The sequence below is a fragment of the Corylus avellana genome, chromosome ca9 (assembly GCF_901000735.1).
Source record: "Corylus avellana chromosome ca9, CavTom2PMs-1.0".
NCBI lineage: Eukaryota > Viridiplantae > Streptophyta > Magnoliopsida > Fagales > Betulaceae > Corylus > Corylus avellana.
This window is the reverse complement of record NC_081549.1, coordinates 18449630-18465174: the sequence shown is the minus strand read 5'-3', so window position 1 is coordinate 18465174 and position 15545 is coordinate 18449630. Positions and strand designations below refer to the sequence as shown.

Here is a 15545-nt window from a genome sequence, read left to right as displayed (position 1 = left end):
ACTCGAAAGCCAAAACCACATAAACAAACAAAAAACAGAAACCACAAACAGAAGCGGCAGACTCACATAAAAGCGCGTGAGATTCACGCGATCCACGCTCCGGCGTGTTCGAACCACAACCGTCGTGTGCTGATCGAAGGGAAAACGTATGTTGTTTACAGGACTTGTTGGCACCGGGAAAGGTGTAATGACATGTATAGGACTTGAACCAGCGGCGAAAACGTAAATCTACTTAAAAAAAAGCTGATCTAAGAACATTTGCAAAAACTGACAAAGCCCACAAATTGGGGAGGAAAATGAACGGCAAGGTGGAATGGACGACCAAAGCGGTAGAGGAAGCTGGACGCTGCTACTGCTAGTGTCAATTTTTAATGTAAAGTGAACGGCATTTTAAGAAAAATCTTATATTTTAATCTTTTGATTAATGATCACGTCGTTTCAATCTAAAAATATTTAAATTAATTTATATATATATTTATACTTCTGAAAACAGAGAAAGAACATATTTTTTAAACAATATTAATCTCTTTAGACACTCGATTTCATATTAAAAGCTGCTATTAAAAAACAAAAACTTTAAAATTAGGAAGGAGTAGCGGCCAGCTGCGGCTTGAGGCTTTCTTCACAAACCAATCATTGATTGGGCCTTTATTAACAGCCGTCGATCTTTATTGGTCACTGACAAATATTTGGGTTTTGATTTGATTTGTCTGACATTTGGTTCAGCAAATCAAATGTCAAAGATGAGTCGACCAGTGTCTCGACTCTCGATCGAAAGGAAGTGCAACAGCAGGATTTTGAAATTTGGATGGCAGGCAGGCCCAAGGGCTGCGGCTGCGCCATGACAGGGATTTGTACGTGCTGGACATGCCTGTAATTACCTGGAAAAGATCCTTTTTTATATATATAGGGAATCTGGGATCTAGCCCCTCTTTTGTGCAGACATACTTAGATAGTATTGATAAACTACGCATAAAAGAACATTTGTGTCTTGTTTTCAATGGGTATTTTAAGACCTGTTTGAATCCCTTTTTGGCATCTTTTTTTTTTTTTTTTTTTTCCTTTGTGCAGACATTAAAAATCAAGAAACCCACAAGTAACAATACACCAAGATTTTTATGTGTAAAACCCTCCAATGTAAGGGAAAAAACCATTGATATTAATGTTGTGTGGTTTTGGGCCTTTCTCAACCCCAAAAATTTGCTTTAAGAGGTAAATTTTTTTTTTACACTTCTAAACTGACTATTTTTTTGATAAGATACTTCTAAACTGACTATATACCCCTTCAACAAAACCCCAACAAGAAGAATTGAGAAGCTCCAACATTTTTCACCCTTAAAGCATGGCAGATCAATCTAAACTCCTTGCCATTAGATGAATCTTAGGAACTTAATGTCCCTATGAGTGAAACTCTGGATCATCACACAATCCGGCTGCCTTAAGGGCATCATTGAAATCTTCGCTTTCCCAAGATTTCACCTGCAAAAATAGTGGAAAACAAATTTAGAACTACAAAAGCCAAAACATAAAAGGAAGAGGGAGTACAAGTTACCTCTTCGACTTTGGAGCCAAAATAATGCTCAATTTTTGACATGAGCATCTCATTCTTATCTCCACACAAGAAGTTAAACACAGCTCCTGTAAGGTACAAATAGATCTGGTTAGCTCCCATCACTCTAGAGAAAAGGTGGTGTTTTTTGTTTTTTGTTTAAAATAGCGTTTTTATACGACATAAATGTAAAAACTGTTTTTGTTTTCTAATGTAAATTATTTGATAATGTTTTGGGGCTAGATACTGATCTGACACGGCTTGGACATGCAATAAACAAGTTTAGGGCATGCTAACCTCTCCCTGACTTCTATTAGAACCTCCTTAAAATATATAATATACCCAAAGTATCATACCATATATATAATGTACAGAATGTTTGATAATTACCACACAAGTGTGATTTACAGAAAATTACTCCAAATAAAATGGACTGCAACTAAAAGATCATGCTTTGAGTCAAGCTAGCCAAGAATTGTGAAGAAAACAAAGTTCTGAAACATGAAAAACTCACCCTTGCGGCCAAATCACCCTATCCTTCCCATCCTATGCAAGTATACCTCATAATCAGGCTCCGAGGTTTGATGCTTCACTGGAAGATCATAGTTAATGACCAGACTGACCTGCAGAAAAAATTCCCAGCATGTTAAATTTAAAGCACCTCATCATATTAACAGAGAAGAGTTGAAGGGAGTTTTTTTTTTCCTGGGAAAAAGGAGTGGGGGTGGGGGAGCACCCGTTGTTGGTCAAAGCCTCGGGAAAGGAGATCTGTTGATATAAGAACTTTAGTTAGGTTATTTTTGAACTCTTGAACTATTTTGTCTCTGTCTTCTGCACTGACAGCACCTTGAATGGTAGTAACTGCATAACCAAGGTCAGCAAGTGCCTTATGCAACATGCTGGCATTATTTCGCCCAAGTACAAATATAATTGTCTGCCCCACGTACTCTCCCAATTCCAATATTCTGTCTCTAATCACAAGAGTCTTCGTGTGTTCATCAGGACAATGAACTTTGTACTGCTTCACAGCCTTTAAAGACAGTTCATCCTTCTTGACAAAAAGTTGATTGTAGCCTTCGACTATCCTTGATAGAAATTTTTTGACATTTGCATTACACGTAGCACAAAACAGAAGAACCTGAAAACAAATTGGTTATCAAAACAAGTCAACCATTTTTGTTTCAATTAGACAAAAAACTCATATGTTGATCAAGATAACCAATCAAATATCTGATAAATCGAAACTTGCATATGCTAGTAAATCTATGTCAACATAACTAATAGCATAATCTTTTGTGCATGATCGATTAATCAGCACATCGTACAGAAACAGTCATACAAACCCTGTAAATAAAGAAACATGTACTGCCTTTTATTAGGAGATTTTATGAATGGCCAACGGCTCTAGTTGAGGATGAATAGCAATAAATGAGAAATTATCAAGCAGACCTAAATACAAAGCAACTTATAGAGGAATACTATCGCAAATATCAATCTCCAATCTCGCTACAACCTACCCAACAAAAGAAATAATGAATAAGTTTCCAACAGATATAATTTGCAACCTTTTACTTTAAAATAATATCTATATATATAAAACACCCTCAATCCTTTATTCTCTGTGGGAACTTATGCACCACACCTATGCTGAATCTAGCTACAACCTACCTACCAAAAGGAGTAATGAATAAGTTTGCAGCAGATCTAATGCAATCTTTTACTTAAAAATAATTAATATCTTTGTGTGTGTGTGTATATATATATATATATATAAGTAACAAGTTTTATTAAAGAAAAAAAGAGCCCTAAAAAAGACAAACCCTAAAAAACCTTTTCTCCTTTCCTCAACGCAGCTCTTGTTTCCCTTTCTCTACCGAGAAAAAGAAAGCTTTGGCCTCCACGATGGAGTCTCAAGAAGCGAGACTCCATCGTGGAGGCCAAGTGCTCGGAATGGACGAGCCGGGGCTAACCCCCAGCGATACGAGTTAACACGCGCCTCCGCAAGTGGAGTGCGAAAACTAGGAAAGAAAGAAAAAATATTACGCATTACTTAGTGTGTGTGTGTATGTGTGTGTGTGTGTCTATATATATAAACTCCCTAAAGTTTTAGGTAATAATTTTCATCAATCACCTTTGATCTCATTCTCAATGGTACCACACCTATGCAGAAATTTTGAGCATCACATAAAGGGAACTGTATCTAAAATTAGTGGTTAAACTAAACGTCAGTTGAACAAACCTGGCAGTGAGAACTACGTCTTCCAATTTCCTCCTTTATTTTCAAGGAATCGTCCTTAAATCCGTCCTACATGATTGAATAATCAATTTTATGTACCTAAAGATTAAAACATTACATACTAAATTTAGCTAAAGCAATTACCCACATGCAGGTATTACCATAACAATAAAGCAAATAATCATTTGAAAGAAGTAACATGCATGTAATTGGTATTCATTTTTTTTTATAAGTAAAGGAAATTTTATAAAAAAGCACCAATAAACATGCTTACATTAGTTCCAATAAACATGGTACCCGCCAGCAAATACACTTCCTAGTACCTATGATCCAACTGAAGCCCCCTTATCCCCCTAAATCGCCTCCCCCCCACCACCAAACCAAAAAATTGACCATCCCCAAAACTTTCCCCCAACTGTAAATGTAATATATATTGTACTGAGACAATGGAATAACATTTCCATAAATGCAAGTGAACTAAACCCAAGATCAACCAGTAAAGTATCAAGCTTAGTGCACTCTAATGGTTTCTGCTAGACCGGCATAATTTCCCAGGAACCCATAAATACTTCTGCTACTAAAAAACAGATTAACTACTGATCTCATTTGAATGTGAATGCAGGCCTTTTATGTCCACCCAGCACTGCTTTGTCTTCAACAAGCAACAGATATTTCACAATTAGGCACTAGCCAACCCAACATGGGAACAATTTGATGCCTATGCATCTCTATCTAAAGATCAATCCATGTAAGATGTGGTGACCATTGTTTATGAACTTCATATATGTTCAAGAAGCAAAGTTTGGTTTTAAACACTATGTAATTCTTTAGTGATCCAAAATACTGATCTGCTCTTGAATTAAACTGACAATGACCAATTACTGTCTGAGATTCCTGCTCGAATAATTCAGGTAGCCACGGTTCAAAGTTTGAAATATGATACATAAATAGAGAAAAATAATCTTCACATACAGTAATAGTACATGCACGCAAGTCAACCAAAGTACTGATCTTTTCTTGAATTAAACCAACTAGAACCAATTATAGGTTGCCATGGTTCAAAGTTCGTAATATGATACACAAATAGAGAATATATAATCTTCACATGCAGTAATAGTGGACACAAGCAATTCAACCAAATGGTTCAAAAATCATGATACCATAAGATTAACCATATAGTCCAAATAGAGAATATATAATCTTCACATGCAGTAATAGTGGACACAAGCAATTCAACCAAATGGTTCAAAAATCATGATACCATAAGATTAACCATATAGTCCAAACAAATAAATCTGCCTACCCAAGCAAACCAAAGATCTAGATACAAACAAAATCAAGTAATGAAGTTTTTTAGATGTAATGATAATACTTCGAATTTCACCAAATATAAAAATAATCACCAAGATAAAATCTACCTCAGCAAGCATGTGATCAGCCTCATCAAAAACAAGAATCTTCATTTCAGTCAAGTCCAATTTCCTATTTGACATCCATTTCTTGATTGTACCAGGAGTTCCTATGACTACTTGTGCTGAGACTGGCGGTTGTTTTGATATTGGCGCATAATGTTTCTTATCCATTGCCACAGCACACTCTGAAGTTATACCTGTGTACTTCCCCATCTTCCGAAGAACTTCCACGTTTTGCCAGATAGATACAGTTAAAATTTGTTTAGTGGTATGACAAGGAAGCAAATGAATACATTTCAAAAACTTCTTGTTTACCATCTGAGCTCCAGAAAATGTGAACCAAAGATATCATACTAGAATAAATTCTTTCAAGTTGAAAAGCATGAAATTCAACAAGCCCATTGGTTCAAGTTTCAAAAATGCACTTTAAGAAAATCAGATCATTTCTAAATTATATTAAGGACATAACAGTCAAAAGTATTTCATCAAATGCTGTGTTTGGTTCTTTGTTGAGCTTTCCTAAGCTGGTGTACCCATATATAATACAGATTGTACTTCCTCAGTTGTCGGGTTGTCTTTTACCAACTCCTATATATCCTCTATAAATCATCTTCACTTAATTACCATGTCATACATAGTTTCCCACAAATAAGAATTCTTCGACAATTATAAGGTGAGCAGCATTGACAAGCTCGGGTCACTTGCCATATATGTATGTATTATGCTAGATAGAGGCATATAGCAGCTTAATTTGATGGACACAGAAGAAAATAAATATGTTTATATATATATATATATATAGAGAGAGAGAGAGAGAGAGGATTTCCTCAAAACTATGTGCTTTTTTTAATTTCAAAATTTATTTTAGCTAACGAAATCGACATGTTTGGTTCACTTTCATTGTTTGGATCAAATAAGACAATATGGTTTGGCATACGTTTGGTAGATAACAGCCAAGTGTAGTTTCAGGATAAGCTTCTCTGATTTGTCTAAAAACAGTTTTCTTATTGAATTTTAGTGGCCGGGTTGGAATTACTCTGAGTTTAATTTACACTAAGGTATTAGTCTACATGTGCAGTACTGATAAATAACGGGTAGTTCCAAAAGGCAAAGAATAATGTTATGGGTATTACAGTTTACTACAAATTCTATACAAACTAACGTGTGAGTCCCTGGCATTTAATTACCATGTTAATCATTAATTATAATTAAGTTTTCAAATATTATCAAAGGAGAATAAAAGTTGAAACAATTTTCAAACAGTTGTGTTAAAATGATTATCAAATCTAGGAAATGTACCATTGGATGACTTGCTCTTCCCATTATCCTTCATGCTGTTCAAATATTAAGATGATCAAACCTTAAGAATTATTTCATCTAATATTACAACGCTCAATAATCTTTCGTTAAATTATTTTGAGAAACCTGCCATTGGATTAAATACATGTCATTGAATTATGTAACATTAATAACAAAAAGTTACAAATATAAGTTGATCCTAACTTTTATTTAGTCCCCAAGGTTGACATGAATAGATATATACACGTGAATATAAAGAGTATTTAAGGAGACTGTTTAGACTTTACTCAAGAAAGACACCCCATGCCTAATGGTAAATTATTACAGCCATTAAAACAGACATTGTGGGTTGAATTCTGATAATTGGACCAAAGAAATTACTAAAAAAAAAAGTGAGGGCATTAATTAATTTTGATTTGTAGTCAATAAAGCAATAATCCTACAATTATAACGAGAGCAAAGCCTGACCTGAATAGCCAGCTCTCGTGTGGGACAGACACAGAGTGCCTGAGTCGTCTTCAGGTCGGGATCAATGTGACTCAACATCCCAAGCAGTCTTACCAGACCCATTATCTGCCTGAGCCACCAAATCTCTGTGGGGAGCATTAATTATCCAAGGCAAGCTCACGCCCTGGATTTTGCTGGGCCTTTTGAAGTGCATCTCCCCATACAGGCCCTTCAGCAACAGCGGCGACAAGTTGAGGTCTTCAAAAGTTGTGGCAGATTGATCCCATGGATCCTGCATCAAAACTAAACAACCCATCCCTGTCTCCCTCTCAAAATCAAAAAGCACCGACTTCAGTCTTTTCAGATGGACGAGCAGGCTGCAAAGGTCAAGGAGGACTTCACTCTCCTTAATAAGGACGAGCAGGTCGCAGAGGTCAAGGAGGACTTCACTCTCCTCGATAAGGACGGCGATGGTACTTTTTTTTTTCTCTCTCAGTCTCAGTCTCAGCCATCGAGTGTTATTTCAATTAAACACAAACAATTGATTGAAAAAAAAAATGTTTTTCTACCTTTAAAAAATGTAATGTCCTCTCAGTAACAAAAATACTCTCAATAAAAAAAAAATTGAACATGCAAGATAACACGATTTTGGGTTGTTTGGTTGTTTAGTTTTGATGCAGGATCCAAACAACTCAAAATCAAAATTGTATCCTGCATGAAAACTAAACAACCCAAAATCAAAATCAAATTCTCAACAACCAAACAACCCAAAATCAAAACCAAATGTAGCCGACGTATTTAGTTGATCGAAACCCTAATTCTCTTTTCGGTTGTCTGCTCTTATATTTTTCTAATATTTTCTCCTCCAAATAGTCTATCTGAAACAAAGACGAATAACAACACTCGATCTGAAATAATTGAAATAACACTAATAATTGAAATAACACTCGATGGCTGAGACTGAGACTGAGAGAGAAAAAAAAAAGTACCATCGCCGTCCTTATCGAGGAGAGTGAAGTCCTCCTTGACCTCTACGACCTGCTCGTCCAAATCAAGGAGTCCTTGACCTTTGCGGCCTGCTCGTCCATCTGAAAAGACAGAAGTCGGTGATTTTTGATTTTGAGAGGGAGACAGGGATGGGTTGTGTAGTTTTGATGCAGGATCCATGGGATCAATCTGCCACAACTTTTGAAGACCTCAACTTGTCGCCGCTGTTGCTGAAGGGCCTGTATGGGGAGATGCACTTCAAAAGGCCCAGCAAAATCCAGGGCGTGAGCTTGCCTTTGATAATTAATCCTCCCCACAAAGATTGGTAGATCAGGCACATAATGGTTCTTTGAGACAGGGAGAGCTTTGAGAGAGGGCGAGAGGGAGACAGGGAGAGCGTCTGAGAGAGGGCTTGAGGGACAAAGGGAAAGTGCCGAAATTTTTGAAATTTTTTATTTTCTCCAAAATTTAATTATATCCGTTCGAGTTCACCTTAGGCTTAAATGCATCTTTGTCAACATTTCCCTCAAAGCCGTAAAAGACAAAAATGCCCTTAAATTTTTGTCAAAAAAACAAAAATGTCATTCAAAATTCAGAAAAAATAAAAAAACAAAACGAAACTTTGATCAAGAGAAAAAAGTTTTGTTCCTGAAGAAAAAAACTTTGCATATTTTTTTTTGACCTTTAATATTTTTTTGACATTTTTTTCAAAAAAACCAAAAATGTCATTCAAAATTTCTGGGAGCCCGAATATTGAAATATTGATGGGTTGGTTGTGAGGGAACTGAAACGGGGAGAATAGAAATGAACATTTGATGGTCAACCGGAATTAGAGACCGCCTTGTTTTCAATGTTTTGACTCAGATTACGCAACTACCCTTGCAATGAAAGTAGATTTGGCCCATTTCTGTGGGTTAGTTTCGTTTATCCTTTGCTGGTATGCTAAAATTGCTTTAACATGGGTTTCTTCTTTCTTGGCCCGCTTAGTTTCTCAGTACAGCCCAGTTTCATTTGGATCTTACACGTAAGTATTTGAACCCCATTTTAGAGCATTCTTAATGGATTAGCAAGTTAAGCTAGAAAACTCATTTTTGTTAGGGGGGTAAAAAAGGGGTTACGGTTAACTATTATTAGTTAAAACCGTTAATCTCAATTACCTAAGTTGTTAGTAAAATCGAATTTCAGCCCTAATTTTTGCTATTTTAGCTAGCCACTTCCCAAAAGCATCAAAGCATTGTTAGCATCCTCACCAAAATAACTAAAAGTACATTTTTCTCTATTTTAACTACTCATTTTTTTAGAACACCTCTAAGAGCACTCCTTGCAGCCTCACCAAACCATTTTTTGATTATTTTGGTGAGAAAATTAATCAAAATGGCCTAAATGTTCACTTTTCAACCTCATTACTTTAACCAAAAAAAAAAAGTATGAAGTGAACACTACTCCACCAAATTTAAAAATTACTATTTACTCACCTATTGACTAAAAAAATATAATTTCTCTCTCCCTTTTTGCTTTTTGTTTCACTCTCATTTTAAACAAATATAAAAGTTAGAGAAAGAATAAACCTAATGCAAGTCCATCTGAAAAGACAAAAGTCGGTGCTTTTTTATTTTGAGAGGGCGAGAGGGAGAGCTTTGAGAGAGGGCGAGAGGGACAAAGGGAAAGAGCCGAAATTTTTGAAATTTTTTATTTTCTCCAAAATTTAATTATATGGATATCTGCCACATTTTTCCTTTTATTATACCCATTTTCCGCAAAAGGCAAGTAACAATGAATGTTTCGCAACTCAATGTGTATGCAAAACAATTTTCAAACATTTGGGTTGAATGACTACATGATTTAATCAGTGCAAATTTTGATATAATATGTGGTGTTGGAATATCATTTGATTTAAAATCTTAAACAAAGAAAAATGTTTAATATACTAATACTTTTATTATTAATTTCTTAGAAACTCGTGAGACGCTTCATATTTATGAAAAATAGGTGCTACATAGACCGTCACATGACGGTCCACATTCTAGCGGCTGGCATGATAAGTGCCATATATGTAGATTGCTGTCAATTTATAAAAAACTTGTAGTAATAAATGTAATATTCCCTAATCAATGAATTTGATTTATTTTGACTAAACTTTTTACCAACAACTTTCTTTATTCTTCTTTTGGGTCAACAACTTGTGAGTTTGAATGGGTTTATTTTAACTATACTTTTTACCAAGCCTTTACAAAGAACAAACTGAGATAAATAATTGAGATTTACTAAATAGTGTTTGGGATTATTCTTACACAAGAGTACCCTCTAAATTTTACAAGGTGCTCAAAGATTAAAAAAAAAAAAAAAAAAACTGAATATAAATTAAAAGATTAATTGTCCCTTGCTTTATACTAAACCACTTTGAAAGCTATATTTGATCTTAACATACTATCACGTTCTTGGACCGAATTATTCAATCCCAATCATCCTAATTAATAAAACCATGAAGGTTTTATTGCTAGATGCCTATGTCAAAACACGTGGCAGAATAACTAGTACACCATGACAAAGAAGAAGGTGAAGTAGGAGGCGAGCGGTAAGATGAACAAGAAGGGAGGGTTTCTGATCATCAAAGGCACCACATCTTGAAGCAACCCTTGTGAGCCCATAATTCCTTCTCGATATTGGTAGTAAGATTTGTTGGGCTCTCTTGGGCTTCTTGAGTTTGTTGATAATCATGGGCTTGGGCCTCTGAGATAGTCTTATTGGGCTTCTTGATTACTGGATCCACTGGTTTTGGTCGTGTAAAAAGTATGGGTAAGCATAGTGTAGGTGGAGCCCTTCATAGGTAATGATAAGTGTCTCTGGGTCCTCACTCGACCTTTCCACCTGCTTCTTTGCATTGCACCTTGGGTTTGTAACTTTGTAAACCTGTAATAGCTCATGTTTCCCATCAAAATCACAAATAAATATAAGATTAACAAAAAAAAAATTATTCAAAATTTTTTTTCAATCCAATTTATGACTAATATATCCCTTCTTAAGGTTCAAGAGGTCTGCTTACGTGGAGCACAAATGAAAATGGCTGCCATATTTGGGGAAGATCTAAAATTTGGACATATATCTCTATTGTCTACCATTACTGAGCTATTTCATTTATTGGACGTGCAAAAACACAGAAAAAGGAGGCGCATTAATTTTGTATGACAAAGACAGCAAAGAATTAGTATTTAGTAACCCTTTGTACAAGCCAATTTAAATTAATTATTATTGCAGAAGAATTTCTAAAGCATCACATGAAAAAGTACTGTTCGATATTACATCACATGTTTTTCATGGTAGAAGCAGAATTATACCATAATGTCCATTTGCAGAACTCAGTAAACATATTCAGATTGGGCCTTGTCGGCTATCGTGTTCCACCATTTCTCAAAAAAAATGGTCACCCAAGAGTCCAAGACCAAGTTGATCACAAAAATTATTTAGTAGATTAGTATATAATTGTTATTAACTAAAACGATATAATAATAATATAAAAAAAAAAAAAAAAAAAAAAAGCTTGTAAATTTTCATTATTACGTCATTCTAATTGCGTAATAATTGAATAACGGTCAATGTTATCATGTGAAGCTCTGCGGCTCGATCGTGAAATTTAAGAAGATTGAAAACTGAGAAGAATGTGATAAATGAAAAGGAAAAAAGATAGAGAAAAAAAGGTTACCGGGGATTTGGACTTCTGCCCATACTTCCTCCATTTATATCCATCATCAGTCATCACATTGCCAAAGTTCTTGATTTTCAGAGTGTACTTATGCTCAACCTTATTTAAACCTCATTCTAACATAGAAATTCTGCAAAAACAGATTATATTTTTTTAGAATCATGATTAATTAACATGATTAATTTATTAACAAGGTTAATTCCAAACCTGCTGGCTTGTGAAAGTTCTTGGAGTTGGTCGTTCTTCCGGGGAGTCAACGACAATGCAGACTCAATATCTCCAATCGTAAGGCCGGAATAGACGGTGGAAATGAGCCGGTTAATGGCCTCTTCATTCAAACCCCTTGTCTTGTCCGGTTCAGTGGTCTTCTCCGGCAACACAAAGAAAGGAGAGTGATTGTCCAGAGGCTCTCTCACCAGCTTATCTTCCGACCCATCTGACCAAGCAGCCATTAATTCCTCCATTGAAGAAGAAAAAGGAGAAAGATCATAAATCTAAGATAAAGGGCTTTGAAACAAAGAGGAAGATGATGATGAGTGGAGCAGATGAAGAGGAAGTTGTGATGTCTACGTGTTTGCCTCTTGACTTTTAAAGTCAAAAGAGTTTCATCCGTGTCAAACGGTGACATCTTCGATCTGTAAACTCTACATTAAATTCAAAGCATCTTCAATGTTTTTGTTTTTATTTTTTAGGCTTGGATTTTGATGCTGAATTAATATTATAGACACATACATTGTCACTTGTTTTTAACAGTAGTTATCTGTTATAACTTTGTTGGATTCTCTGTATTTTCATTTAGTGTGTCTTTGTCTTGTTATATTGTTGTGATGGTATAGTTTATTCTCTCTCAAAATTCCAGCCTATCTTTACCTTTCTCTCTCTTTCTCCCTCTCTCGTTCAGTCCGGTTATGCGAAGCAAGCCCTCATCAACTCTCTCTCACCATCTTCTCCGGCAACATATCCGGTCAAAATGGTAGCTGAACCCCGGAGCTCACGCCTCACCCTCTTCCCCAGGACCTTAAGGGTCGCACCCGACCCGTCGAGGCCGTACGACCCGGACGCCGACCTCGACACCATGCATCGACAACCACCTCAAGTCGTCGGTACTCTCTCTCTCTGATTAATTTCTTCTAATCGAACTCTCATTCGGTAAATCTCCGGTCAAAATGGTAGCCGAACCCCGGATCTTGGGTTTCACCTTTTTACACATGACATTCAGGGTTGTACTCGACCCGTCTAGGCCTTACGACGCGCATGTCGACGTCGACGCCATCCACGATCACCTCAAGTCCTTGGTACTCTCTCTCTGTGGTTAATTTCTTATAATCGAACCTAATGTTAAGGTTTTGTTCAGTTCGTGAGTTTAAAACTTTAATCATTGAATTTATTCTTTGTTTCGTTGTTCATAAAATTTATGGTGAGAAAATATGCTGGCAGTTTGGGATTTAGTTTTGATTTTGGTGTGACTAGTTTTTTCTTTGGGATTTTCTAATTTTTTTTTTTTTTATTGGTACATTTTATTATTGGTTTGAGTGTGTTGCAGATTTTTTCAATGCTTTTAGGTCGATTAGTAAATTTCAGATGCATTGAATCTATATATATATATATATATATATATTTTCTTTTTTCTAAAGCTCAATCAAGTACAGTTGTTACCTCTTGATTGGTTTATTTCTCATTAAGATAAGAAGTAAAGCTTCAATTAAGTACAGTTTTTTTTATCATCAATGAGAAATACAGCTTGAAGCTTTCATTGTGTAACATGAATTTGTTGCTTGTCTGACGACAAGAGTAATTTTTTTGTCTTTCATTTTAACATAAAAGCCTAATAAAATAAAATAAAAAATAAAAAAAGTAAAAATAAAAAAACGGATGAGAAATCAAAATCAAATTCTCAACAACCAAACAACCCAAAATCAAAATTGTACCCTGCATCAAAACTAAACAACCGAACAACCAAAAATCAAAATCAAATTCTCAACAACTAAACAACCCAAAATCAAAACCAAATGTAGCCGGCGTATTTAGTTGATCGAAACCCCAATTCTCTTTTCGGACAAATATCTTTCTGCTCTTATATTTTTCTAATATTTTCTCCTCCAAATAGTTTATCTGAAACAAAGACAAATAACAACACTCGATCGGAAATAATTGAAATAACACTAATAATTGAAATAACACTCGATGGCTGAGACTGAGACGGAGAGAGAGAGAAAAAGGTACCATCGTCGTCCTTATCAAGGAGAGTGAAGTCCTCATTAACCTCTACGACCTGCTTATCGCTTTTGGGATAACTGATAATTTAATAAAATTGTGCTACAAAATTGTCTATATCATTTCTCTTATAAGGCAATTTTGACTTGTTTCCGACTTAGATAGTCTACTAAAGTTTGATTCATTTATTTTTTAAATTAACTTGAGATGATTCACGAACTGTTGAATTAACTTATTTATTTCTTATATAAAATAAATATCATAATTATTTATAAATTCACACAAATATGTATATCTACATCAAGACTTACGATAATAATAATAATTCAAACTACATAATGAGAATTTTGTTTTACTTAAGATGTTCTCTGTCGGGAAGTGGACCGTCCGGACCACGCTGCTTGCATCGTAAGGCCTAGAATCAGCCCATTAACCCGAGTTCATCGAGAATAATTACATCGAGGCCGAAATTATTCGCGAGCCACCGCTTTTATTGATTAAACCCATGGCGACAATTTTGAGATGGGGCCTCACCCTATAGAGAGAGTGAATCAGGGCTCTGTCCCATGTAGTTGTGGGACACAGGTCTTTGGAACTTGTGGCTTCGATTGGGATTGAGATCTCTCAGTCCCAATCCCAATAACCATCACTTCTCAGTCATCTGCAAGATTGGTCCTACAAATTTGATGTCTAGAAGCAAAAATAAAACCATTCATTTTTATTTTGTAACAGCTCATTCTATTTAGGAAATTTATGTAATGTGGAAGAAAAAATTTGCAATTTGTTCGAAATTGTTTTTTACTACATATCATCTAGTTATATAGAAATTGTAAATGAATTTATTAAATATCATTACTATTTTTTAACTAAGTCAACAAATCAAAGTGTATATTATATCCAAAGTCCACTCTAATAGTCTAATATCAATTCTATAGCAGTCCAATCATAATTCTATTCTTTGGGCCCAGCCCAAATTTTCCAAACCTCCCAAATCAAAATATTTTTGGGTTTGACGGGCAATGACCCCCATTAGGGTTAAAGACTAATCCCCAAAGCAATAATTAGTCATTAGACTGTTATATAATTGTTAGATGATTAGGTTGATGTATGCATTTCGATCAACAAGAGCTTGTAAAACCAACCAAAAAAAAAAAAAATTGATGGCTAAATTTTATTGTCACGCCATCCTCATTATACGATAGTCTACTAAATATCATTTCTCGCCTACATAATTCATTTGACGTCTGTCTTTAATATGATTTTTTAAAAAAGTTATATAGGCTTGTCGGCCTACAAGCCTAACAATCGTCATTGTAATATGCTTGTATTCAGGTTAATAGGGCGGTTATGGATGTAATTATTGTTTATAACTGCATTTGCAATTACATTAAGCAGTAATCATTTTTCGGTAACTGCATCTGCCTATTAATCGCTAGCCGTGCGGTTATTGAAGGCAAATCGCGTCGCTAATCACCTATTTAGTAATGAACCTTTTGGGTATTTTTTAGTGTTTTGGACATCATTTTAGGACATATTTTAAACGTTTTTGAAACCGTTTTGAGCATGTTTTAGTGTTTTATTATTATTATTTTTTTTTAAGTTTTAGTGTTTCAGTTGAAATCCATATCTTGATTGCACATTCCAACTTAAAAATGACAAAGAAAATACAAACATCGTATGAAGGGTATATCCAGTTTAAAA

General features: G+C 35.2%; 1 protein-coding gene and 1 pseudogene across 1 annotated transcript; both read right to left on the bottom strand.

Moving 5' to 3' along the window:
* Positions 1-1138: 1138 nt before the first annotated feature.
* On the bottom strand, positions 1139-6943 carry LOC132192091 (DEAD-box ATP-dependent RNA helicase 38-like). The gene is made up of 6 exons (XM_059607299.1): positions 5204-6943; positions 3789-3854; positions 2286-2687; positions 2064-2172; positions 1553-1638; positions 1139-1479 (listed from the first exon to the last, which is right to left on the bottom strand). Exons 1-4 carry the CDS (start codon positions 5513-5515, stop codon positions 2077-2079), a joined length of 876 nt encoding a protein of 291 aa, XP_059463282.1. The 5' UTR covers positions 5516-6943; the 3' UTR covers positions 1139-1479; positions 1553-1638; positions 2064-2076.
* Positions 6944-10427: 3484 nt separating this feature from the next.
* Positions 10428-12094, bottom strand: LOC132191294 (probable WRKY transcription factor 49; annotated as a pseudogene).
* Between the last annotated feature and the right edge of the window lie 3451 nt (positions 12095-15545).

Coding starts and splice junctions, on each gene's coding strand:
- LOC132192091 (XM_059607299.1), bottom strand. CDS start 5,515: ATGGTAAACAAGAAGTTTTTGAAATGTATTCATTTGCTTCCTTGTCAT. Junction 3,855..5,203: donor CTGATCACATGCTTGCTGAG/GTAGATTTTATC, acceptor TCAATCATGTAG/GACGGATTTAAGGACGATTC. Junction 2,173..2,285: donor GAGGCTTTGACCAACAACGG/GTGCTCCCCCAC, acceptor TTTTTTCTGCAG/GTCAGTCTGGTCATTAACTA.